At 37.6% G+C, this 25,108-nt stretch overlaps 2 protein-coding genes across 3 annotated transcripts; one reads left to right on the top strand and one right to left on the bottom strand.

Moving 5' to 3' along the window:
- The first annotated feature begins 1,475 nt into the window (after positions 1–1,475).
- Positions 1,476–11,418, top strand: LOC306859438 (F-box/WD repeat-containing protein 12-like). Of its 2 annotated transcripts, XM_079400457.1 has the most exons (11): positions 1,476–1,641; positions 3,799–3,836; positions 3,965–4,134; positions 4,704–4,825; positions 4,948–5,154; positions 6,033–6,197; positions 7,131–7,341; positions 7,826–8,004; positions 8,086–8,216; positions 8,306–8,421; positions 8,811–9,338. In XM_079400457.1, exons 1-10 carry the CDS (start codon positions 1,546–1,548, stop codon positions 8,403–8,405), a joined length of 1,419 nt encoding a protein of 472 aa, XP_079256583.1. In that variant the 5' UTR covers positions 1,476–1,545; the 3' UTR covers positions 8,406–8,421; positions 8,811–9,338. The 2 variants fall into 2 exon arrangements, with proteins under 2 accessions (XP_079256583.1, XP_079256582.1); XM_079400456.1 differs by having other exon boundaries at positions 1,490–1,641; positions 8,306–11,418.
- LOC306859437 (protein tyrosine phosphatase domain-containing protein 1-like) lies at positions 8,638–23,047 on the bottom strand. Its single transcript, XM_079400455.1, has 10 exons — positions 22,801–23,047; positions 22,166–22,200; positions 20,801–20,975; positions 19,977–20,057; positions 19,773–19,891; positions 19,470–19,607; positions 15,677–16,728; positions 9,430–9,612; positions 9,173–9,283; positions 8,638–9,099 (listed from the first exon to the last, which is right to left on the bottom strand). Exons 2-10 carry the CDS (start codon positions 22,173–22,175, stop codon positions 8,992–8,994), a joined length of 1,977 nt encoding a protein of 658 aa, XP_079256581.1. The 5' UTR covers positions 22,176–22,200; positions 22,801–23,047; the 3' UTR covers positions 8,638–8,991.
- Between the last annotated feature and the right edge of the window lie 2,061 nt (positions 23,048–25,108).

Below are 25,108 nucleotides of genomic sequence, written 5' to 3' on the forward strand. Positions count from 1 at the left end.
ACAACAGAGCACATCTTGTCACCTAAAATAATAATAGTTCTCCTCAGCTCAGCTTCAGTCGAGTTCAAGACAAGATGCCTGTTCATGAGTGTGCTCATCCGAGCGCAGCACTAGCCTGAAGGTCACTGCAGTAATAGTGTGTGGAGATGGGATGGAAAACCTCTCTGATACTGACATCTTTTGTAAAATGGTATGAGAGTATTTCATATAAAGTCATCATCAACAAAATATGTGCTGTCCTTCAGAAAGTACCCAGACCCCTTTATTCAGGTTTTATTTAAATAAATTAGCAAAGTTATCCCAAATCTGTTTTTGGGTTTTGTTCATTAAAACTAAAAGCATGAAAACATTACTTGCAAAATTACTGAATTCACTGAAAAAAAAATGTTAAAAAGTATTTTACTGCAGCTAGTTCCCAAGGCAACATTTTCCTTCACTTTATGTTAAAATAAATAAAAATAAACCAAATTTAAAAACTTAAACTTAATAAAAACTTATTGTAGACCTATACCTACTGAAAAATAAATAGAACAACATCCTACAATTTTAACTAAAATAAACAACAAAACATAAAAACTAAATCAAATTAAAAATATTAACAAAATTATAATAGTACATAAACGATACTAAAATAAAATAACACCCATATATTAGTTACCCATATAATCTGCATTATGTGCCAAATTAAGCATGTTTGGATTTTAGATGAACTTTTTTTTTTTTTTTTCGATTTTAGATGAACTTTTATGGTGTTATAGTGTCATACTATCTGATTTTGTCTGATAGATGTACTTTAATGACATTTTAACTGAGAAGAAATGCATTAAGCATGATAATGCTCCAAAGATTGGTAGTATATCAGCTCTCTAACCAGTTGAATTAGTAACAGCAAAATGTTGAGCTAGCAGAGGATGGTTTCGATCCATCGCCCTCTGGGTTCAGTGTCCATCACGCTACCGCTGCGCCACTGTCCTGTCGCGCGCGCATGCAGGAGAACTCGGGGCCATATTATACATCATAGAAACCAATTCTCTGCTAATACATATTTACTTTTATTTTCTTTAATCGCTGCACTGTACACAGTGTTTACTTTAAAAACAGCGTTTGATCAAAGCTGAAAAAATAATGACAATAATAACATATTAAATACTGTTAACATGTGCAGTAGACTGTGTTTCGTTCTAGGCTAATTTCAGAGACTTTAATGACAACATTTCAGTCGGTTTAATATTTGTGAGATATGATTAAATGTGACCTTGAACCAGTCATAAGTGTTTTTTTTATTGAGATTTATACATCATATGAAAGGTGAATAAATACAACTGTGTGAAAATCTGGAATCTGAGGGTGCAAACAAAAATCTAAATATTGAGAAAATCCAAATGAAGTTCTTAGCAATGCATATTACTAATAAAACATGAAGTTTTGATATATTTACGGTAGAAAATTACGTAATCACGTGTCCCTGAGGGCATGCCGTCGCGATGACGTCACCGCGAAACCGGAAGTACCTCGGCGGTGTTGACTGAGCTCAGAGGAGAAACGATGGAGATGTGCCAAAGCTTACCTCTGGACTGTCTGATCGGTGTTTTCTCTCTTCTTCATGAGGAAGATTTAATCAGAGCATCCACAGTCTGTAAGGTAAGCGACACTGAATAGCGCAGATCTCCTGATTCAGATGAAGCTTGAGAGGATTTATTATGATTGCATGCTCTCTCTCTCTCTCTACATATATAAAACCACATCGCTTTACACATTAAACAACTGGGTAGTGATTGGAACTTATTAGTGATGCAAAGGTTATAATATAGGCCTATATCATATATATATATATATATATATATATATATATATATATATATATGCTGCTACTGGATAAATAAATAATGATGCCTGATTACTGGAATATTGACACTAAGAAACATGCCATTTGCATGTGAACATATATATATATATATATATACACATATACACATGATATATATATATACACACACATATACACATGATATATATATATACACACACATATACACATGATATATATACACACACACATATACACATGATATACACACACATATACACATGATATATATACACACACACATATACACATGATATACACACACACACACACACACACACATGATATATATACACACACATATACACATGATATATATACACACACATATACACATGACATATACACACACACACACACACACACACACACACACACACACACACACATATACACATGATATATACACACACACACACACATATACACATATATATATATATATACACACACATATACACATGATATATACACACACACACATACACACACACACACACATGATATATATACACACATATACACATGGTATATATATATACACACATAATATATATATATACACACACACACACACACACATATACACATTATATATGCACACACACACATACACATGATATATATACACACACATACACATGATATATATATATATACACACATACACATATATACACACATACACATGATATATATATACACACACATACACATGATATATATACACACACATACACATGATATATATATATATATATACACACATACACATGATATATATATACACACACATACACATATATACACACGATATATATATATATATATATACACACACACACATACACATGATATATATATATACACACACATACACATGATATATATATACACACACATACACATATATACACACATACACATGATATATATATATATACACACATACACATATATACACACATACACATGATATATATATATATATATATACACACACATACACATGATATATATATACACACACATACACATGATATATATATACACACATACACATGATATATATATATACACATACACATGATATATATATACACACACACATACACATGATATATATATACACACACATACACATGATATATATATACACACATACACATGATATATATATATACACACACATGCACATGATATATATACACACACATACACATGATATATATATACACACATACACATGATATATATATACACACACATACACATGATATATATATACACACATACACATGATATATATATACACACATACACATGATATATATATACACACATACACATGATATATATATACACACACATACACATGATATATATACACACACATACACATGATATATATATATACACACACATACACATGATATATATATTGTGGCGGGAGGAGCAAACGACAGACACAGTGGGTGTGGCGTCAAGCCTCGGAGAGGTTTTTATTAAACAATAAAAAGGTAAAATAAAGTGTCCAGGGAAAATAAAGTGTCCAAAGGAATGGGGAACCTGGTGTCCTCGCTGTGCCGCGGGGCTAGTGAAGGAGGGTAGTGTTCAGAAGGGAAGGGTCCAGGGAAGGGGCGGAGTCCGGTGGCCGCACTCGCTCCCCTCCTTCCATCTCCTAGGTTCCCGGTGCTTCTGGGGGATTCGACGGCCCGGCAGCCTGGCCCGTCAGCACACACATACACACACATACACATGATATATATATATACACACACATATACACATGATATATATACGTGTGTATATATATATATATATATATATATATATATATATATATATATTGAGAAAAATATAAGCATTTTCACTAGCGATCAGACTTTTGGACCCCTAACAAAATACATGAAAATACACTTTTTGTTTAGGAGTGGTATCATGCTGCAGAGACGCCTTGGTTGTGGAGGTAAGTCACTAGAGATAATGATCTGTACAGGCAAAATGCATTTATCTTATGATGCTGATTTCGCTTTAAACCTTGTTCTTTACACCATTTTGTTCTGACGAGACTCTTAAGAACAAATCCTTGTGCAGGAGAATGTGTCTGCAGAGATGGAGTTTCTGCAATGTTTCCCAGCTCCTCTCGGACACGGGAACACACTCGTGGAAGGCTTATTACCTGCGCCGCTCTCACCTGGAGATGAAGATGAAAACAGGCAGGTCATGTGCGGACTACACCTGCAAAAGCCTCCGAGGCCATAAAGGCAAGAGACCTCATCCTCAAGAGCTCAGCAAACATATACACCACGTGCAGAATTATTATTAGGCACCTTGATATTCTGATCATAGTTTTTCCAAGCACAGACTGAAAAGTCAAAAATTATTCAATGCCCATGAGAAATATTCAAAACTAATGCAATACAGAATTTGCAAAGTTAAGGAATGATCATTGGGTCAGCAGGGTCAGAAAAAAACAGGTGGAGAAGAAAAGACACGTTAACTGCAAAAAAATGAAGAAATAATTGTATTGTGTCATTTCTTTTATTGCATTATCTTTGAATATTTCTCATAGGGATTGAATAATGTTTTGACTTTTGGCTCATTTTATCTGTAAAAGATAATGATTCTGCACAGCCTTCATGGACAATTATATATCACTTGTAAATTATTAAATACAAAATGAATAGTACTCATTAAGATTAATGTGATTTGGAATTGGTAAAATGTGCTTGGAAAAAAAATATGATCAGAATATCAACATGCCTAATGATGCATGCGGTGTAGCTGTAACGCTGGTATAAATAACATCAGGAGTCTTTCTGTGATTGCACAGGCAGGGTTGTTGGTTTTGAATACCTGGTTGGAAATGACGGCTGCTCAGATGTTTGGAAGCAGACTCCAGTGGTCTGCAGTGCATCTACAGACGGCACAGTCAAAGCATGGGACATTCACAAGGTACCACAGGCTTCCTTCTGCATGTGGCAGAGACCTCAGCAAAGTGTGCTGGATCTCGAGAGAGGCCTGTCTGGGACATATTTCAAGGAAAGATTCATCATGTCATTTGATATTCCATGCAGGGTGTTAATGTATGGTCAAGCCCTGCTCAGAGCCCCATGCAGGACATCACAGTTGATCCGAGGCAGTCTGTTGTTGTCACGTCTGACGGCACAGGAGCAATCAAAACCTGGAAGGGTGCGACTGGAGAGGAGGTGGCCTGCTTCCAGTCTGGATTCTCTAAGACCACGCTGCTCTCATTCAACAACAAAGACAGCTCGTTCCTCATGGTACGCTATCATGTACACTAACACTCAAATGTTTTTGATCATAAGATTTTTTATGTTTTTAAAGAAGTCTCTTCTGCTCCCCAAGCCTGCATTTATTTGATCCAAAATATAGCAAAAGCAGTAATATTGTGAAATATTTGTATTACTTTATATTTGAATATATTCTAAAATGTAATTTATTTCTGTGAACAAAGCTGAATTTTCAGTATCATTACTTCAGTGTCACATGATCTTCAGAAATGATAATAATATCCTGATTTGCTGATGATCAATATTTAAAACAGTTGAGTACATTTGTTCAGGATTCTTTGATGAACAGAAAGATCCAAAGATCAGCATTTATCTGAAATAAAAAGCTTTTGTAACATTATACACTACACCATTCAAAAGCTTGGAGTCAGTATAATATTTTATTGATGATAAAGACATTTATAATTATTACAAAAGATTTCTATTTCAGATAAATGCTGTTCTTCTGAACTTTCTCTTCATCAAAGAAACCCGAAAAAATTCTACTCAGCTGTTTTTAACATCATAATAATAAATGTTTCTTGAGCAGTAAATCAGTATATTATAATGATTTCTGAAGGATCATGTGACACTGAAGACTGGACTAATGATGCTGGAAATACAGCTTTGAAATCACGGGAATAAATTACATTTTAGAATATATTCAAATAGAAAGCAGTTATTTTAAATAGTGACAATATTTCACAATGCTACTGTTTTTGCTGTACTTTGGATGAAATAAATGCAGGCTTGGGGAGCAGAAGAGACTTCTTTAAAAACATAACACATCTTACTGTTTGACTGGAAGTGTCTAAACAGATTTAGCTGAGTGTGTAGTATGTGCCGAAGTGCAAATCTTGTATTTCTAGGTGGGATCTGCTGTAGGGTCTCTGGTGGTCTTGACTTGCCCTGCGCTGTCTGAAGTCTCGAGGCACATGGTGTGCGACTCCTTCAGTTTAAACCTCCTCCGCTCATCACCAGATAAAAAATGGATACTCGCAGCCTCCAAAGAAAATTTTGACTTGAGCCCAAAGGTAAGGCAAACGCTCCCAAAACTGGTTTCAGTCCAGTTCATTGTTGGAGTAGATGTGAAACAGAGCAGTTCAGGAAATAAAACCATATAAACCTTTCAAACAGAGCTGCCATGTGATGTGTAGTTCTGCAGAAACTACAGGTACTGTGTGTAATTGCAGCTTCATTTCTCAAATAATAATAATATTTTAATAGTCAAATACTCGGTGGAAGAAAGTACACTATTCATCGCAATCACTGTGATTGAGACACTTTGGATATGAATATGTGTGTGTGAAATATTTAGTGATAACCTCCAAAACGTATATTTAATTACTTCTAGTCATTAAAATGTACTGTTATTTTTATTTGATTTTGCAGTGCTGTGGATTTAATAGCCACTTTAATAAGTGACCAACAACAATATTTTTCTTAAGCATTTTGTTCATAAACACAACTTCTATGAATTTTGTAGCATAAATACAGTTGCCATAATTAAAGAAATATAAACAAGTAGACTATATATAAAACAAATATAGACTATGAACAAACTACACCATGGTCACATGACTTTAACATCACCATCTTTAAACTTTTACAGCTCTTTCAGTCTTTATTTAAAAAAAAATAAACATATAAAAACCTTTTTCCTGCAAGTTTGAGTTTGAATGGTTTGCAGGAGCATGATTTTAAACACAAAAGTGAAAGTGACTAGTGAGTATATTTCTGGTTTTTATTGATGAATTTTATGCTGTAGAATAAAACGTGAAAAGACCATGAGCTTGTGTTCAAAAGTCATTCAAAAAAGCCACTGAGTTCAGGTCGAAGTGCTAAAACTCCTCTCTGGGCCTACAATAATTTGTCATCCCTGCATCACATTATTCATAACTATAGCATTACAGACACCTGATTTAGTTGATTTTGAACTGAATGTCACCTGGTGTGTGTTTGGGGAGGTTTTCTGCAGTGAGAGAGTGTGTTTCCCTGCTGAAGATGAGGACAGTCTGAGTCAGAGTCTGCCGGTCGCTGGCTGTTGTGCCGCCGTGTTTCTCCCGTCTCAACCCGCTCGGCTCGCACTCATCCATTCTGACGGACGCTTCAACAACAAAACACTCTCAGTCTTTGACCTGAACTTGAAAGAATCCAAATACAAGAAGGAAATACAAGGTTGGTCTTAAAAATGTATTGCTCCCTTAAGTCTTAAGTCGCTGGGGTATATTTGTAGCAATAGCCAACAAGGGCATGGGTCAAAATGATTCATTTTTCTTTTATGCCAAAAATCATTAGAACATTAAAGATCATGTTCCATGAAGATATTTTGTAAATTTCCTACGGTAAATAAATTAAAACTTAATTTTTGATTAGTAATATGCATTGCTAAGAACTTCATTTGAACAACTTTAAAGGAGATTTTTTTGCACCCTCAAGATTCCAGATTTTCAAATAGTTGCATCTCAGCCAGATATTGTCTTATATCATCAATGCAAAGCTTATTTATTCAGCTTTTAGATGATGTATAAATCTAAATTTTAAAAAAATTAAATTTCTAAATTTTTTATTTATATTTTTGTACACACCTACAAATTACAAATGTATTCCGAACGATGCAATAAACTTTGCTGATACAGCGTGTCATACCTTCTCGTTTTAGCTCAGCAAGTCGCCTCTTTTCCGGTGACGCTAAGCCATCGTTCGGACGTCATTCTCGAGGCGAGAGGGAGCAGCACTCTTCTAGTTACAGACGGAAACCATCTGAAGGTCTACACATTTAAAGGAGAACTCGTCGCTAGTTTTGAAGACCATTTACAGCCAATCACTGCTCTTTGTGTGGTAAGCTGATCGAACATTCAATATCAAAACTCTCCCGGTGAATGGTTTCTCTTCTAAAGATGCATTGTGCTGATCTCGCAGGACAGTTTTCGGGTGGTGACAGCCTCTCGTGACCTGTCTCTGAGAATACTGACCTGGAGAAATGACTCAGAGCATGGGCTTACACTCGAGAGCCAGTATCACTTGCTCGGAGGCTCCTTCACAAGATCCAGGTACAGCGTTGTCGCCCACACTGGCATGGTGCAGTTTTACACGCACAATGTTTTGACAGGTAAATTGACCCTTTTTATATATTTTCCAGGGGATTCACCAACGTTGCCTGTGATTATTCGAGTATTGTGGCCTCTGTGGAGTCAGTGGATGGGAACGATGTTCTGAAGGCTTATACCTTTGATTTCTGACCTAAAACCACCAGACGTATTCAGATCTTTTGTACTTACTGACCATGTATAGCATGATCGTGCCAAAGATGCTCTTACATTAATGATACAATGAAAACAGAAACTAATATTATTTTTTGCAAATATTCCTACCTATGCAGAAAAATATAACTAATTCTTCCTTGCAATAAAACCAAACCTTAGCCTTCATCTTCATTTTACATTAGCATTGAGGTGTGAAGTTTTCATTTCTAGTAGTGTGCAATCTATTTTATTACAAATAACTGTACAAACATGGTACAAAAATGAGCGGTTTCAGTTGCAATGCTTTCAAGTATTAGCACTATGGCACATAATATACAGTGTATGGTATTTCTTTTACATCAAATAATTTACCATGTAAAACACATTTTCCAACTTCTACAGATGGGACCATTATAATTCAGTCTATCTGTGGAATAAATGCCATGCTGGATTCTTCATCTGAACCGAGCAACCAAAGAAACTGCAGCAGCAGATGTGTAGAGCTTGTCTTTGATGGTGGACACGGATGGAAATAAACTCATTCTCTTTGTAGTGAACTGTAGTTTAGTGATTGTTGCATGTGTTAGACCTCAAACTCGTTCATGGCAGCCAACCTCAGACGATGCAGAACAAGCTTCAAGACCCCTTTCATGATTTTGTGGACGCTCTTCTCCCCGTCTGTGTTTTTCATCTAAAGAGAGCACCACGGTAAATAAAAGTATTAATTTAACCATTTCAGGACATCTCAGAATGACACACAGTACCTTTGTGAAAGCTTTTGCCGCTCGCTCCAGAAAAGCACTCTCGATTTCCTCAGGTGTTGTCAATAAATGAGCGAAACAGTCCAGAATGCACATCACCGTTTCTCTTGAAGCCTGAAGATGGTAATAAGAATACATTCACATCATGGAACAAAATTAAAATGTACTCATGAAATGTCTCTTGTTAGTAATATTGAACCATACCAAGTTATCTAACGTTAGGAAAGTTTGAAAGAACAGATTTGATATTTAAGTCTTACCCTATCTAGGCAATTGAGCACAGTTTGGGGGTCCTGATGGGTCTCTTTTAGTGTGTGAACATCATGATCTGAGATGATTGGCTCTTTGAGCTGCTCCAGCCAGGACCACATGATTCCAGACAGAATGAATGGATCTTTCTCCAAACACAGTCGCTCCCACGCACCTTGGCGATTAAGATCGGCCTGCGAGAAGAATGAACAAATGTACCAATCTTACACTCAGAAAGCTTAGGTCAGATTTTCTATATGATGTGAAGAGATTGTTGTTTAGCCTGAGAAGACAACAACTAAGTCCCTCATGCAGAGCTGCCTGTCTTCAGTAGACAGACTAAAACGTCACATGCTAAAGTCATTGAAAGGACTGGGATGCAGAGATGCCAACAGCAGACCACATAAACCCCTGACCCGTTGGTTCACCAACTAGATTAAGCATTATATAACACGTTAAATGCCACTATCAGTTCAGCCTTTTCTAAATTCACATGTTCATGTAATCTTTAATGAAGTGGAGGTTTGGCTTGTGGTTCGTCTGGATTGCTCAGATTAAATAAATATGTTCCTCCCAAACGTTTATTTGAACCTATCTCAGAACTAAGAAGCCATTCAGTCATGCAACCTCTCTAAAATGGTGAAGAGCCAGTGGCATCTCCTGAAGAACAGTGGGAAAAGACCAGTCTTATCTGAGACCATACACCAAAACCTAGATTCAGGTCACGAAGACCCCAAGATCGACGCTCCAAATCTGATGGGATATACAGTAAAGGCAGCGGTTATTTGCACTAAGTGAAAATGGCATACACTATGTGGAAATAGCAGTATTTTTTTAGAGATATGCTTTTTACACAGTATAAATAGCAGAAAATCCTGATATTTTAACAAATTGCAAATAGTGGCAATTATATCTGCGCCTCAGTATTACAGTACATTATAAAACAGTATGCAATAATAGTGTAAATTATCATTTTAATTCAAATTATTAAATGGATGCCACCTTATCAAGGACAATATAAACTCTCCCTAACACTGCCTGATACTTTATTTTCAACTTTTTGATTATTTCCTTAATTTTTATTGAAAATAAATGCCTTTCCGATGCGATATGAAATTTCAAAAGGTAGAAGAAAAAAAGGCGAAAGGCCGATTCAGACCCAGGTCATCATGCCAATAATGATTACGACACATGTTTTATCATCTATGCCACTGGAGCTGATGGTAAAGCGATTGTTTGTTGTATTTTTGACGAGCTCCGATCACACGTTGATGGGTGGAGTTAAGTAAATGGCCTCTGCCAACAAGGCGGGCTATTTGCACTTAGTGTAAACAGACACTAAGTGAAGCCAATTGTGGAGCAGTTCCCTCTAAAATGGAGCAGGTATCCCAAAAACAATGCAGCAATGATGGACACTCATGTCTGGAGGTGTGGGAGGTCTGAATTCTGAACAAATTGCTAAATTCTGAAATTCCAAATGTTGTGAATTTGACTCATTTCCTTTTTCAAATTTGTCTTCTTTTCTTTGCACTACATCTCCCACAATTCGTAATAAACTACATTTAGGGTGAACTCCATATATGGTGTACTGCATTACCCATATTCCCCTGGTTAAGGTGTATAAATAGACCTCACTTCCTTCCTTTGTCCCTTTTGCATTGGTGAGGTTTGGGTGTTTGAATGGAAACCCAACCATGTCCTTTGAGTCCTTTCCTTAGGATGCGTTTAAGTTGGTTTGTTTGCCAATTGTATAGTTTGAACTTGTTTATTTGAATTGTTTAGATATTGAATCCTTATTTGTATTGAGTACAATATTGATGTTTATTGATGAGTTGTTTGTATGAGTTTGTATATTGTTTGTAGTGACCTAAAACCATCCTGTTCATCATGTCCATCATGGTAGTCCTGCTCCATATGAATTTGTGAACTGCATGTCATGTCAACTGCTAAAGATTTGTGATTCTTCACTTCAGTGGAATAAAAGAGAGTAAAGGTGTTTCTTCCAGTATTTTAATCAGACACGCCACCAAGTTTAAATTTTTTTTTAACGAACTTTGGATATTTTAACATCTCATATTCAACACTAAACTCTAAATAATTTCAGAAACTGCTAAATTCTGGAAAAACAGAGGTGTTAATTATCGGACCTAAAAACCCCACATGTAATAACCTAGAATACTATCTAACACTTGACGGCTGCTCTGTCAATTCTTCTTCATCAGTTAGGAACCTAGGTGTGCTGTTTGATAGCAATCTCTCCTTCGAAAAACATGTTTCTAAAATTTGTAAAACTGCATTTTTCCATCTCAAAAACATATCTAAATTGCGACCTATGCTCTCAACGTCAAATGCAGAAATACTAATTCATGCGTTTATGACCTCAAGGTTAGACTATTGTAATGCTTTATTGGGTGGTTGTTCTGCACACTCGATCAACAAATTACAGTTGGTCCAAAATGCAGCAGCTAGAGTCCTTACTAGAACCAGGAAGTACGACCATATTAGCCGGTTCTGTCAACACTGCACTGGCTCCCCATCAAACATCGTATGGATTTTAAAATCTTGTTAATTACTTATAAAGCCCTGAATGGTTTAGCTCCTCAGTACTTAAGCAAGCTCTTATCACATTATAGTATTTTAACAATACAGATTGTGCTTTGACACAATCTGTATTGTTAAAAGCGCTATATAAATAAAGGTGACTTGACTATAGTCCTCCACGTCTGCTGCGTTCTCAAAACTCTGGCCATTTGATAATACCTAGAATATCAAAATCGACTGCGGGCGGGAGATCCTTTTCCTATTTAGCGCCCAAACTCTGGAACAATCTACCTAACACTGTTCGGGAAGCAGACACACTCTGTCAGTTTAAATCTAGATTAAAAACCCTTATAATCTCTTTAACCTGGCTTACACATAACACACTAATACGTTTCTAATATTAAAAGTCATTAGAAGATTGTTAGGCTTCATTAATTAGGTCAACCAGAACTGGGAACACTTCCCAAAACACCTGATGTACTTGTTACTACATTAGAAGAATGGCATCTACGCTAATATTAGTCTGTTTCTCTCTTATTCCGAGGTCACTTGTTATTTTTATGGTTTATCAAAAAGTGGTTGACCTAATTAATGAAGGTGTTTCCTCCAGTCTGTACACACTGAATGTCTGTGATATGAATGGTGTAAATTGTGAGTAAGTGAGTGATAGATTCCTGAAGTGGAGAGTATTTTTATGATGTGAGTGAAGTAATGCTTCCATGTATTATTTTGTATATATTTTATGAATTTGTGTAAGTATAATATCAACCTGTCCAGGGACTGCGGGTGGAAATTAGCATTTTTTGCTATAACCTGGCACATGACATCTCTTCTTTTTTAGACTAATGTTTTTTTGTGCATTGTCCCTGATCAAATAAATAAATTCAATTCAATTCAAGTCACCGTAGCCACCCAGATCCAGACTGTATCCAGATCAGATGGTGGATCAGCACCTAGAGATGACCTCTACAGCCCTGAATGTCAGCGGAGACCAGGACACCGAGATGAGCACCAGAGACAGATCCCCAGTGAAGACCTCGTCACCTAGACGGCCATCGGGACAAGACCACTGGAACCAGATGAGTCCTTTACACAATCTGACTTTGCTGCAGTTGGAATTGAACTGCTGGTTCGTCTGGCCAGAGGAGAACTGCCCCCCCGACTGAGCCTGGTTTCTCCCAAGGTGTTTCCTCCAGTCTGTCACAGAGGGAGTTTTGGTTCCTTGCCACTGTCGCCTCTGGCTTGCTCAGTTGGACACACTTCATTTCCAGCGATATCGTCGACTTGATTGCACAGATACTATATAATCTGAACTGAGCTGGACAATGACATCACTGAATTCAATAATGAACTGCTTTTAACTGAAAATTGAGTGTTTACTACTGTCCTTTTACATTACCGACACACTATTGTCCTATTTGATACTGTAAAGCTGCTTTGACACAATCTGTATTGTTAAAAGCGCTATATAAATAAAGGTGACTTGACTTGACTCGAAGCTCCTGAAGACACTCTGCTCCTCAAACACACCCTAGACCAGGGATGGACAACTTCAGTCCTGGAGGGCCATTGTCCTGCAGTGTTTAGTTCTGTCCCTAATCAAACACACCTGCCTGTTATTTCCAAGCAGTTCGGTTGGACTTTTCAAATGTGTTTGATCAAGGGTAGTTGTGGCCTAATGGTTAAAGTTTTGGACTTGTAACCTGAAGGACACTGGTTCGATTCTCAGTACTGACATGAACTGTAGGTGGGAGGAGTGAATGAACATTGGTCTCTTTCACCCTCCAACCCATGACTAATAGGGCTCGGCTCGCTTTGCTTTACTCTGGCTTGGTTTGCTTTTCCACTGCAGTTTAGCACCGCTTCAAAGTGGGTGGGAAATAGTCTGATCATTATAGTTGTGCTGCCACATGATTTACAGACCACGATACAGCCGTTGCATTTTTCAAGTTGTTGCATTTCATATCAATTAGGCTATCCATCTCATAGTAGCCTAGCAAAAAGTCATTAACAGCAGAAGTGAAATCTTATTGTAGTCTTCAAATATTCGTACAGTCTTATGTTTTAAAATCCCTTACAGACGAAGTTTGGTCCCATCAGGCTAACATGACAGTCACGACTCATGCCACTATAATCTTTTCTTTTTCTTTTGTTTTCACTCTCAATGTTCTAACATTACAACATACATATTTCTTGGCACACTCGTTTTACGCATATTTGGCGCCACATATTGTTGTGGGTGTATTATTGACTTGTCAAAGTCTAGACCCTGAATATAAGACGACCTCGTTTTTTCAGATGCATTTCCAAGAAAAAAACATCTTATATTTGGGTCAATACGGTATTTAAATAGTGCGTTGGGTGTCTTGTGTTGCAAATCCAATGACGCTGGTAGTGACTATTCTTTCTGACCAATCAGTGATCTGCAGAGTTTACAAGTCACATTTTAGCATCAGTACGGCTCACTTGGAACCGCAACCGAGGTGGTACTAAAAAGGTACAAGCTACTGTACGCAGTGGAAACCCCCCCAAAAGTGAGTGGTACAGTGCAGTGGAAGAGCGCCTTGGTACACCTAACCCCCAGAAGGCAGCAAAAATGGCGTGGTGTGTGCACTTGGATGAGATAAATGCAGAGCACAAATTCCAAGTATGGGTTACCATACTTGGCTACACGTCACATAACTCTTAGGGATTGAAGTAAACCCTGCAGGACTGTGGCCCTCCAGGACCAGAGCTGCCAAACCCTGCTATAACTTTAAAGGATTAGTTCACTTCCAGAATAAACATTTCCTGATAATTTACTCACATTTTGTTGAAGAAATCAAGGTTTCAATGCAGCTTCAAAGGGCTCTACACAATACCAGCTGAGGAATAAGAGTATTAATCTAGCCAAATGGTCATTTTCACACAAAAAAAAAAAGTTAGAAATGTATATACTTTTTAACCACAAATGCTCATCTTGCACTAGCTCTGCGATGACTTCACGTTAATTAATCACGTTGGAAAGGTCACGCATAACGTAGGCAGATGTAGTTCCGAACTCCATCAGATTTTCTCCTCCTACTTTAAAATCGTCCGACATCGTTGTTTTACCTTTTTTGTCAAGGGCATTTGATTTAGTCTTTGCTCATTCGCTTTGTAAACACTGGGTTGGTATTTCTGCCTACATCACACGTGACCTTTCCAACGTGATTTTACGCAATGCGTGAGGTCAAGCTAGTGTAAGACGAGCATTTGTGGTTAAAAAAATATAAATGTTTATTTTTGTTTTTTTAGAAAATGACCAATCGTTAGATAAGGCCCATATTCCTCAGCTGGGATCGTGTAGAGCCCTTTGAAGCTGCACTGAAACTGCAGATTGGACTTTCTTCAAATCGTTGGCCACCACTGAGGTGCACTATATGGAGAAAAATCCTGGAATGTTTTCCTCAAATTTATTTTTGACTGAAAAAAGAAAGACATGATGATCTTGGATGACAATGGGGGTGAGTAAATTATCAGGAAATGTATATTCTGGAAGTGAACTAATCCTTTAATACTTGTTTTTTTTATTTTATTGAGAATGTGACAAATTGAAAAATGACAGTAGACAAAGTAAAAAAAAAAATGAAGCAACACCAACAAAAAGGAACACACCAAAACCAAAGACAGATATAAGAATAAACATTGATTTACTAAGAAAGTATTTAAAGTATTAAATTCAGTTCATGTACCTACTTGCCAAGTAGACATCTTCTGGATTTGCTCCTTCTCTCCATCCTTCTCAAGGTCTACCGCAAGGGACTGAGCCACCAGGAGGTAACGCGACTCCAGAGACAACTCGGACTGGACAGTGATGAAGGGCACCTCCAAATGCTCTTTTTCATTGTGTTGAGCCTCGTCAGGGTCAGTACTTTGCTTACAGTCTCTCCCCCAGAAGGACAATATTCTAGCGATGCTCGTGGTGCTTTTATGATCTGAAACGCCTAGAGATTGGCTTCGCTGCAGGACAGACTGCCTCCTGTTTTTGAGCAGTGGGGATCCTTCAATCTGGTCCATAAGTGTTTTCAGCTCCCATATATTGCTGGTTGAGCTGTAGATGGGATTGTCCTTACAAGCCCCCAGAGAAGGCGTGACGTAGGTCTGAGAAACACAGCTGAAAGCTTCCAGCTGATTGCCAAAGGCAGTTGAGTGGATGCTGGCTAAAACACCAAGAGGGTTATCCGAGAGGTTTAAAGACGCTGCTAACCTCTGGAGGTCAGACTCGCTGTAGCTGAGGCTCTTACGGACATAGTAAAGAGGTTGTGTTTTGTCTCTATTGGCTCTGGGTAGACCTGGAAGACGTGGCCCAATCATAGTCATCCCATTTCCCCAAATCTCTCTGTTTAACTGATACATTGAATTCTCATTAAAAGGTTTCTCTTCCATAGATGTGGCGTCAGGAACCTCGACAACGTCCTCCTCGATAACCTGACGATTCTCTGCGATGTCCAGTAATAGTCTGCAGATGAGAGGGACAAGCTTTGGCACATATCTCAACTTCCGAGCCTCGTATCCGTGCTGTATATGTTTCTGGCGGATTAAGTATTGTGAAAGGGTTACAGGTGGCGCTCTAGGCTCAGCGTTAGCAAACACGTTCCTTAGCGGAACCAGGAACTGAGCAAACTGCCTGACGCACTGGAGCTGTCCTCTAGTCTGGATCGAGTTTGGTCGTTTGCTTCGAACCAACAGAATGGCTTGGTCTGCTGTCATCTGTGTGGTGAACAACAAGAAACAGGCCAGCAACACACCTATGACAAAAACGCATAAAAAGAGTCAGTATCCAGCTAGTGTACATATCGTAATGTTGCAATTTGGATGCAAAAATTTAAGTGTAGTTTACTACGACTGATAACTGTTTTTTTTTTCATCTTTATTTGAGAGGACAGTCAGGGAGAGACAGGGATCAGGAAAGCACTCCTGTAGCTTGAACAGTAGAGTATGGCACTAGCATGCCAAGGTCATGGGTTTGATTCCCATAGAAAGTATGAATTGAAAAAAATGTTTTCATGCAATAAAATCATCTGCTAAATGCATATACAGTGCCCTGCATAAGTATTGGAACAATAAAGACAAAATTGCTCTGTTGGCTGTGGAGTCAAGACATTTGCAAATATGATTAAAATATGAATATGAGACAAAACAGAATGTCACATTTTATTATTAGCCGTTTCAACACATACATGTTTTACCAAATAAAAAGAACAGCACTTTTAGAGTTCATCCCACTCATTGATGTGAGCATAAGTATTGGGACACTTGAACATAAGGCAGATATAAAAGATTAAAAGCTATTATTTAGTTGCAGATCCCTTGCACACAATCACAGCAGTGAGTCTGTGACCCATAGACATCACCAGACTCTTGCTCTCATCCTTTGAAATGCTTTTCCCAGCCTTTAATGAAGCCAATTCCAATTGTTGCTTGTTTTGGTGAGTTTCTGCCTTTACTCTCCTCTCCAGCTGGTGAAATTCATGTTCAATCAGATTTAAATCTGGAGATTGACTTGGGCAATCTAAGACTTTCCATTTCTTTGCCCTTATAAATTCCTTGACTGAACTGGCAGGGTGTTTTGGGTCATTGTCCTGATGCAATATGAAGCACTTCCCAATGAATCTGGTGGCATTTTCTTGAATGTTGGTAGGAAAGATGGTTTTGTACCCTTCCTAATTCATTCTGCTACTGTCATCAGTAAAGATGAGAGGGCCTGTTCCAGAGACAGCCATGCATGCCCATGCCATGACACCACCTCCACCATGCTTTACAGATGAGGCTGTATGCTTGGGATCGTTTGCAGTTCCCTTTTTTTCTCCACATTAGTGCTTTCCCATCACTTAGATAAAGGTTCATCTTTGTCTCATCGGTCCATAAACACAGTTCTAAAACTCTTCTGGCTCACCTTTGTGCTTTTCTGCAAACTCTACTCTTGTCTTTCTATGTTTGGTGCTGGTCAGAGGTTTGCATCTTGCTGTGTAGCATCTGTAATTCTGTGTCAAAGTCTCCTGAGGACAGTAGATTGTCAGAGCATCACCCAGCTTTCTGGAAGTTGTTGGTGATTTTACAGACACGTCTTTTAGGATTCATTTTCACAGCTTTTATGATTTGTGTGTCATCAACTACTGTTGTTTTCTCAGCCGATCAGGTTGTTGTTGGTTGCTGGTGGTTTCCAAACTCTTGATTTCTCCATGCCCTTTGTTTTTGCTAGAGCTCTAATTGACTTCCTCTTTTCTTTTAGCATCCAAATTGCTTGCTTTTCTCTCAAAGTCATCTCCCTCATCTTCATCCTGGTTTGTGTGTCATCATCAAATGCAAGATTCAGAATACAGAAGTAATGGATATAACTGATACGACACATTCCCTGCTTTTAATATCTGAAGAATTAATGCAACAGGACACAGCTGATCACTTAGAAAGACCTGTGAGGCAACTGCTCCAATACTTATGCTCTCATCAGATAGAGGGATGAACTCTAAAAGTGCTGAACTTCTTAGCTGGTAAAACATCTATGTTGAATCACCCAATAATAAAATGTGACATTCTGTAGTTTTGTCTCATATTCATCTTTTAATCATATTTGCAAATGACTCCACAGCCAACAGAGCAATTTTGTCTTTACTGTTCCAATACTTATGCAGGGCACTGTATGTTAATAAAAGGACCACATGCTGGGGCTTGAACTCGAGTCACCTGGAGTGCTGTCCATAATGCTATAGCTCAAACCAACCCTGACATCTTAAAACACTTTTTTTAGAAGCTTGTGCTCACTGCATGGTTAGTGCTTACGCAGATGCTTTTAAAGGGGTCATGAACTGCCTTTGTTATTTTTATTTTGTACTGTTCTCTGAGGTCCACTTATAATGTTATAAAAACGTCATAATTTAGAAGTAATAGGCCATTTTGTGTCCTGTTTTTGACCTCCCTCATCAGAAGCTCTGTTTGAATATGCGTGGAGGATTGTAGACTCAGAAGTAAATTCTAGGATTTAGGATTTAAATGCCCACTGCTAGGATTAGCAATTAGTTGTGTGTTTGACAGCCTACATCCTTCAACGATGGACGCTGCTGTGATTTGTTAAAAATGCATAGCTCAATACATATCAAACGATCTGTAATAACAGAGAAAGCAATAGTGACCACAATAAAAACTCACACTTAAGACTTGCGATATTACGGTCGGATCCAATATAGTCGCACAGCATCTTCTTTGAGTTCTGAATCTTACAGGAAGATTTTATAGTACAATGTCCTCTTGTATGTCAAAAGATCAAGTGCATTTTTGTTTCTCAGTTCATGACTCCTTTAACTAAAGCGACTTACGGCAGTATTATTATCCAGAAAATCCCTCTGGAGTAACCTCGGGTTAAGTGTGCTGCTTGAGGACACAATAATAATAGATCATGGCTGCTTGTAACTTAGGATCAAACCAGCAACCTATAAATCAGCTATGTTTATTAAATTATAGATATATTTTAACATGTAAAACAGAACTGTACCTGTTCTGCCAAGCCCTGCATGACAGTGAACAGCAATCTTTCCTTCTTGGATGGCAAAAGACATGACTTTCACCATATCCAAGATGGATGTGAGAGATGCCACACCAAAGTCATTCCATCTAAAGTTGTAGAAATATACTAAAATAGAGCAACAAGAGTACCTTTACAACCTGAAAACATAAGAACAACTGCAGCTACTGTTTTACTCAATGTGTCAAGAAGATTCTTTACATTACACGGGGAAAAACATATTGAAAGTAACTGGCAGGATCAGACAATGTGTAAAAAGAAAGTGTCACTCACTGCCAGCCTCCATCAATGTCTCCGGCCGGTAAGTGAAGCCGCTCTCGGGATCCAGCGGGTTTCCACAGCTGGCATGTTCGCCAGGGCACTGGAGGTTAATAACTGTCTTCAAACCACATCTGAACACGACGAAACAGGTCATTATAAACGTGTACCAAACACATACCACAGAACCAGTTTTCTTTTTACAATCTTCAGTTTTACCTCAAAAACTGGTCTATGATGTCAAATTTTTTAATGATTTCAGTGGAAGGGCGGGCCATGGCCAGCAGATTCTCAGTGATCCTAAAAAGAAAAAGAGGAACCATAAGTTGGGCTAATCCATTCATACATGCTGTTACTGCATAAAACTAGTAAAATCTTAAAAGTTGACATTTTGACATGGGATGTAAAATCAAGTAAAAGCAAGCCTTTGATGATCGCTTGACTTTCTGAAGAGGAAAGAAACTTTTTGGAGGAAAGAAACTCGTTCTTTTTGTAACTCTTGTTTGGCATAAAGAAAAATGTGCTGTGAGATCTCAACAAGACTGCCAGAGGCTTAACCTTATTTGTGACCCTGAGCACAAAAGCAGTCATCAGTAACACAGGTGTATTTGTAGCAATAGCCAACAATACATTGTATGGGTCAAAATTATACATTTCTCTTTTATGACAAAAATCATTAGATATTAAGTAAAGATCATGTTCCATGAAGATATTTAGTAAATTTCCTACCGTAAATATATCAAAACTTCATTTTTGATTAGTAATATGCATTGCTAAGAACTTCATTTGAACAACTTTAAAGGAGATTTTCTCAATATTTAGATTTTTTTGCTCCCTCAGATTCCAGATTTTCTAATAGTTGTATCTCAGACAAATATTGTCCGATCATAACAAACCATACATCAATGGAAAGATCGTTTATTCAGCTTCCATGGATACATCTAAATATGGAAAAACTGACTCTTACACCTGGTTTTGTGGTCCAGGGTCACATTTGGTAAAGGCCATGTTTAAGTAAACAGGTGTAAGTGCATGCCGTGTACCAGGACGAGTAGATTCCTCTGATGGCCTGGTCGTCTTCACTCCAGTGTGAAGGATCCTCGTACTTGCAGGCCGGTCCACCACACCCCATGGAGCACTGCATATGGCAGGGGATCACGTAACACAGCGCCTCTCGAACCATTGTGTATTTGGCTCTGGGAACCCTGGAACCCGTCACTTTAAGAATCAAACAGACATGATCTACTTAGAAACTAAGGAGAGTCTGATCTGAAGAGTCTCCTCCGGTGAGCAAAACCATTCCCCAACTGATGAGTTCTGCAATATACAGGTCCTTCTCAAAAAATTAGCATATTGTGATAAAGTTCATTATTTTCTGTAATGTACTGATAAACATTAGACTTTCATATATTTTAGATTCATTACAACACAACTGAAGTAGTTCAAGCCTTTTATTGTTTTAATATTGATGATTTTGGCATACAGCTCATGAAAACCCAAAATTCCTATCTCAAAAAATTAGCATATCATGAAAAGGTTCTCTGAACGAGCTATTAATCTAATCATCTGAATCAACTAATTAACTCTAAACACCTGCAAAAGATTCCTGAGGCTTTTAAAAACTCCCAGCCTGGTTCATTACTCAAAACCGCAATCATGGGTAAGACTGCTGACCTGACTGCTGTCCAGAAGGCCATCATTGACACCCTCAAGCAAGAGGGTAAGACACAGAAAGACATTTCTGAACGAATAGGCTGTTCCCAGAGTGCTGTATCAAGGCACCTCAGTGGGAAGTCTGTGGGAAGGAAAAAGTGTGGCAGAAAGACCCAACACTCTGGATGAGCTTAAGGCCGCTATCGAAGCATCCTGGGCCTCCATAACACCTCAGCAGTGCCACAGGCTGATTGCCTCCATGCCACGCCGCATTGAAGCAGTCATTTCTGCAAAAGGATTCCCGACCAAGTATTGAGTGCATAAATGAACATAATGGCCATTCTTTTATTGGTCGGATGAAATATGCTAATTTTTTGAGATAGGAATTTTGGGTTTTCATGAGCTGTATGCCAAAATCATCAATATTAAAACAATAAAAGGCTTGAACTACTTCAGTTGTGTTGTAATGAATCTAAAATATATGAAAGTCTAATGTTTATCAGTACATTACAGAAAATAATGAACTTTATCACAATATGCTAATTTTTTTAGAAGGACCTGTAGATGTCAAATACACAAGTAGACATAGGAAATCTTTGTTGTTTTACTGATTACAGTAGGAACTCTAAATGTCTTTAAAATGTAAAAGGCAAGAGGACAAAGTCAAACAAAGTGTAACATCGTACTGATGATTATTAGTTGACTATTACACCATTTTATTCATAAGGTGGCTGTAAGTTTTGGCCATTTCTTACCAAAGTCCATGATACTCCCTCCTCCATGGCAATATCTGTTTGGGCACAGAATAAATGAATTAGCACTACAGATGTCAAAGATTCAGTAAGACTTATTTTCAGTTGTTGCTTATACTCAATTACAGCTGCATTTATTTGATCAGGAATACAGTAAAAACAATAAGCTGACTTTTCACAGTCAAAAGATCCTTCAGAAATCATAATTTGCTGATTTGATGACAAGTTCTTATTGATGTAAAAATAATATGTTTAATTAAAACTAATATTACCTTTAATTTTTTTTTTTATTTAAATAAAAAATACAATAATATTTGCTACTAAAAATAACCTCAAAAAGTAAACATCTGGATGCAATACGGTAACTACATTATGGAATAGCAGTGTCTAACTCTCACAATGCAAAAATAAAAATCAGGTTTCTTTCTTTATGCAAGAGTTTGGTTTTGTTTTTGGTGTGAAATGTTCCTGCCATCCAAAGCTTCTCAAATAAAGGCTATAATAATAATAATAATATTAAAGTCTTCATACAAAACATAATTGCATTTTTAATTAATTCAGCATTATTTCACCTGCACACATTGGATTTGCTGCTCAATGATATTGTCTCAGACTAGAGAATGAGAATTATTACTCACCCAAAAACTGCTAGAGAAAATCTACTTCCATCGAATCCACAGCTGAATTGATAACTTGCCCCTCAATCATACACTCGCTCGTTGGAAGAATCAAAAGCAAATGACACTATAACATCTATCTTGTCTTCCTTTAAGATGCACAATCTTCTTCACAGTGCAAAGCTTACGGATCCATCCAGATTGGCTGTATATCCTGCAAGCGTCCGAGTTAATTCTGCTTTTCTGTGCTCACATCAAGCCAAAGAGTGAATAAAGCAGCTGGAGATTTACCACCTAATCCACTTACTCCTGAAATAGCCCGTTTCTCTGACTTCTGACCTCACAGACGGACAGCACCATCACTCAGAGCTGCATTCTGGTTATATGCATTTCAGTTTTACACCAGAACAAAAAAACTCTCATTATTTATTTTTAAACTTTGACTTTTCAGCAAAAGTGTAAAAGAATTTTATTTTTTTTTAAACTGGACTACTTAAAAACATTCAGCAATCCCAACATTTTGTCTTTTTTTTGTGGTTTATGGCTGTAAATTCAAGGCCATCAAAAAGCCACTAAAAATTGACAATGAGGTGAGGCTCTCAAAGCTTTGCAAACTGATGGACTTACAGCCATTTAGGGGTGTGCGATATGACGATTTCTGATCGTGGACGATAAAAATGTCTCCACGCGATCTGCTTTTGAAGAAATATGGTAGTATTGTGCTGCAGCGCACATTATATCAAATACAGTTCTGGTCTCCGTCTCTATATACTGTACAACACCACATACAGCAGTAGAGTTACTCTGACAGGACACTGCACTTATTCGCGATCGCAAAAGTACATTATTTGCACACAAGCCTTGCTGGTTAAATGTTTAATTCCCGCGCTGGTCTGACGTGCGCTTATTCTGAGCGGATACACCTGAAGCACGCGCACTAAAAAGCCTGTCTAACAGCGCCTGATTACTCAACTAACTTATCTTTTGCGCTAATACTGTCAAAACACACAAGGTTTACATACAGACTCAGTTGGTTATCTCTAAAATGAAAGTAAATAGTTAAGAGAGAAACAGATGCGTGCCTGTATATTAGATGCGTGCAGCTCTTAAAGGGACAGGACACTAAACATGCTGTCGACTAGGGCTGTATACCTTGGAGAACCTGGCGATACGATACATACCTCGATACACAGGTCACGATTCGATACGTACCTCGATACAGAGCTGTCTCGATACGATTTGATACAATGTGACACGATTCGATACGATTCAATAAAAATACATGGGCCAGAGCCAATTAGTTAATGCTGAACACATTTACTCAACAAACAGAACTCTGCATTTTTCTTCAATTTAATGAAGACAAAAGTGCATTATAACAAAGTGCATTTTGCTTAAATATTTGCAACTTTAAGTGCTCTGATTAATTGTACACAAATTGTATTAATCTGGAAATTACCACAAGTCAACATTTAACTTTCCAAGGGTACAGTCTGAGCTCACACAAGCACAAAATCTTCTTCTTCTTATTCTTAACTTCTTATTAAATCTTCTTATAATTCTTTTTTGTGACACCATGTACTGCCATAACATATTTCACTTTGAAATCGCTTAAATGCTACATCTTGCTTTAACATTTTCCATGAGTTTTTTTTAAACTCGCGGGTGCCGCTGCGCCCCCTAATGGCTGGGCGGAGTATCGATACTAAGGGCTAGAATATCGATACTGTATCTTTTTTTATTATATCGGTATGTATCTAAGAATCGATATTTTGAGCACACCCCTACTGTCGACTGTCATTAAAGGGATAGTTCACCCTAAAATTTAATTTCTGTCATTATTTACTCACTCACATGTTGTCCCAAACCTCTATTAATTTCTTGTGCTGAACCCAAAAGAAGATATTTTGAAGAATGAGGGTAACCAAACAGCTGCTGGTCTACATTGACTTTGATAGCAGGAAAGAACAATCCTATGGAAGTCACTGAGGACCAGCAACTGTTTGGTTTTCCACCTTCTTCAAAATAACATTTATGTTCAGCAGAAGAAAGAAACTCATTCAGGTTTAAAACAACTTTTGAGTAAATGATGGTATAAAAATACAACATTATGACAGAATTGACAGACAGATGACAGAATATTAATTTTTGGGGGAACCATTCATTTAACGTTAACAAAACAACAAAACGCAAAGAGAAAAATCACTCACTATTCCTGACTGAAAAACTTTAATACAGTTGCTTTAGGAATCAGTCTATCTAGTGTTTTATAATATTTGTTCATTCAATTTCATTGAATGCTCTGCTAAATACACCTATTGTACCTGGA

This window comes from Barbus barbus (assembly GCF_936440315.1).
Source record: "Barbus barbus genome assembly, chromosome: 40".
Classification (NCBI taxonomy): domain Eukaryota; kingdom Metazoa; phylum Chordata; class Actinopteri; order Cypriniformes; family Cyprinidae; genus Barbus; species Barbus barbus.

Bases quoted from the DNA above. Each gene is read 5' to 3' on its own strand.
- LOC306859437 (XM_079400455.1), bottom strand. The intron at 19,892-19,976 runs GTAAAACTGAAG...CGTCGTGTTCAG, and splicing joins ATCATAGACCAGTTTTTGAG to ATGTGGTTTGAAGACAGTTA. The intron at 16,729-19,469 runs GTACAGTTCTGT...TTTTTGTCATAG, and splicing joins TGCAGGGCTTGGCAGAACAG to GTGTGTTGCTGGCCTGTTTC.
- LOC306859438 (XM_079400457.1), top strand. From the start codon at position 1,546: ATGGAGATGTGCCAAAGCTTACCTCTGGACTGTCTGATCGGTGTTTTC. The intron at 4,135-4,703 runs GCAAGAGACCTC...GTGATTGCACAG, and splicing joins AAGCCTCCGAGGCCATAAAG to GCAGGGTTGTTGGTTTTGAA. The intron at 7,342-7,825 runs GTTGGTCTTAAA...TTCTCGTTTTAG, and splicing joins ATACAAGAAGGAAATACAAG to CTCAGCAAGTCGCCTCTTTT.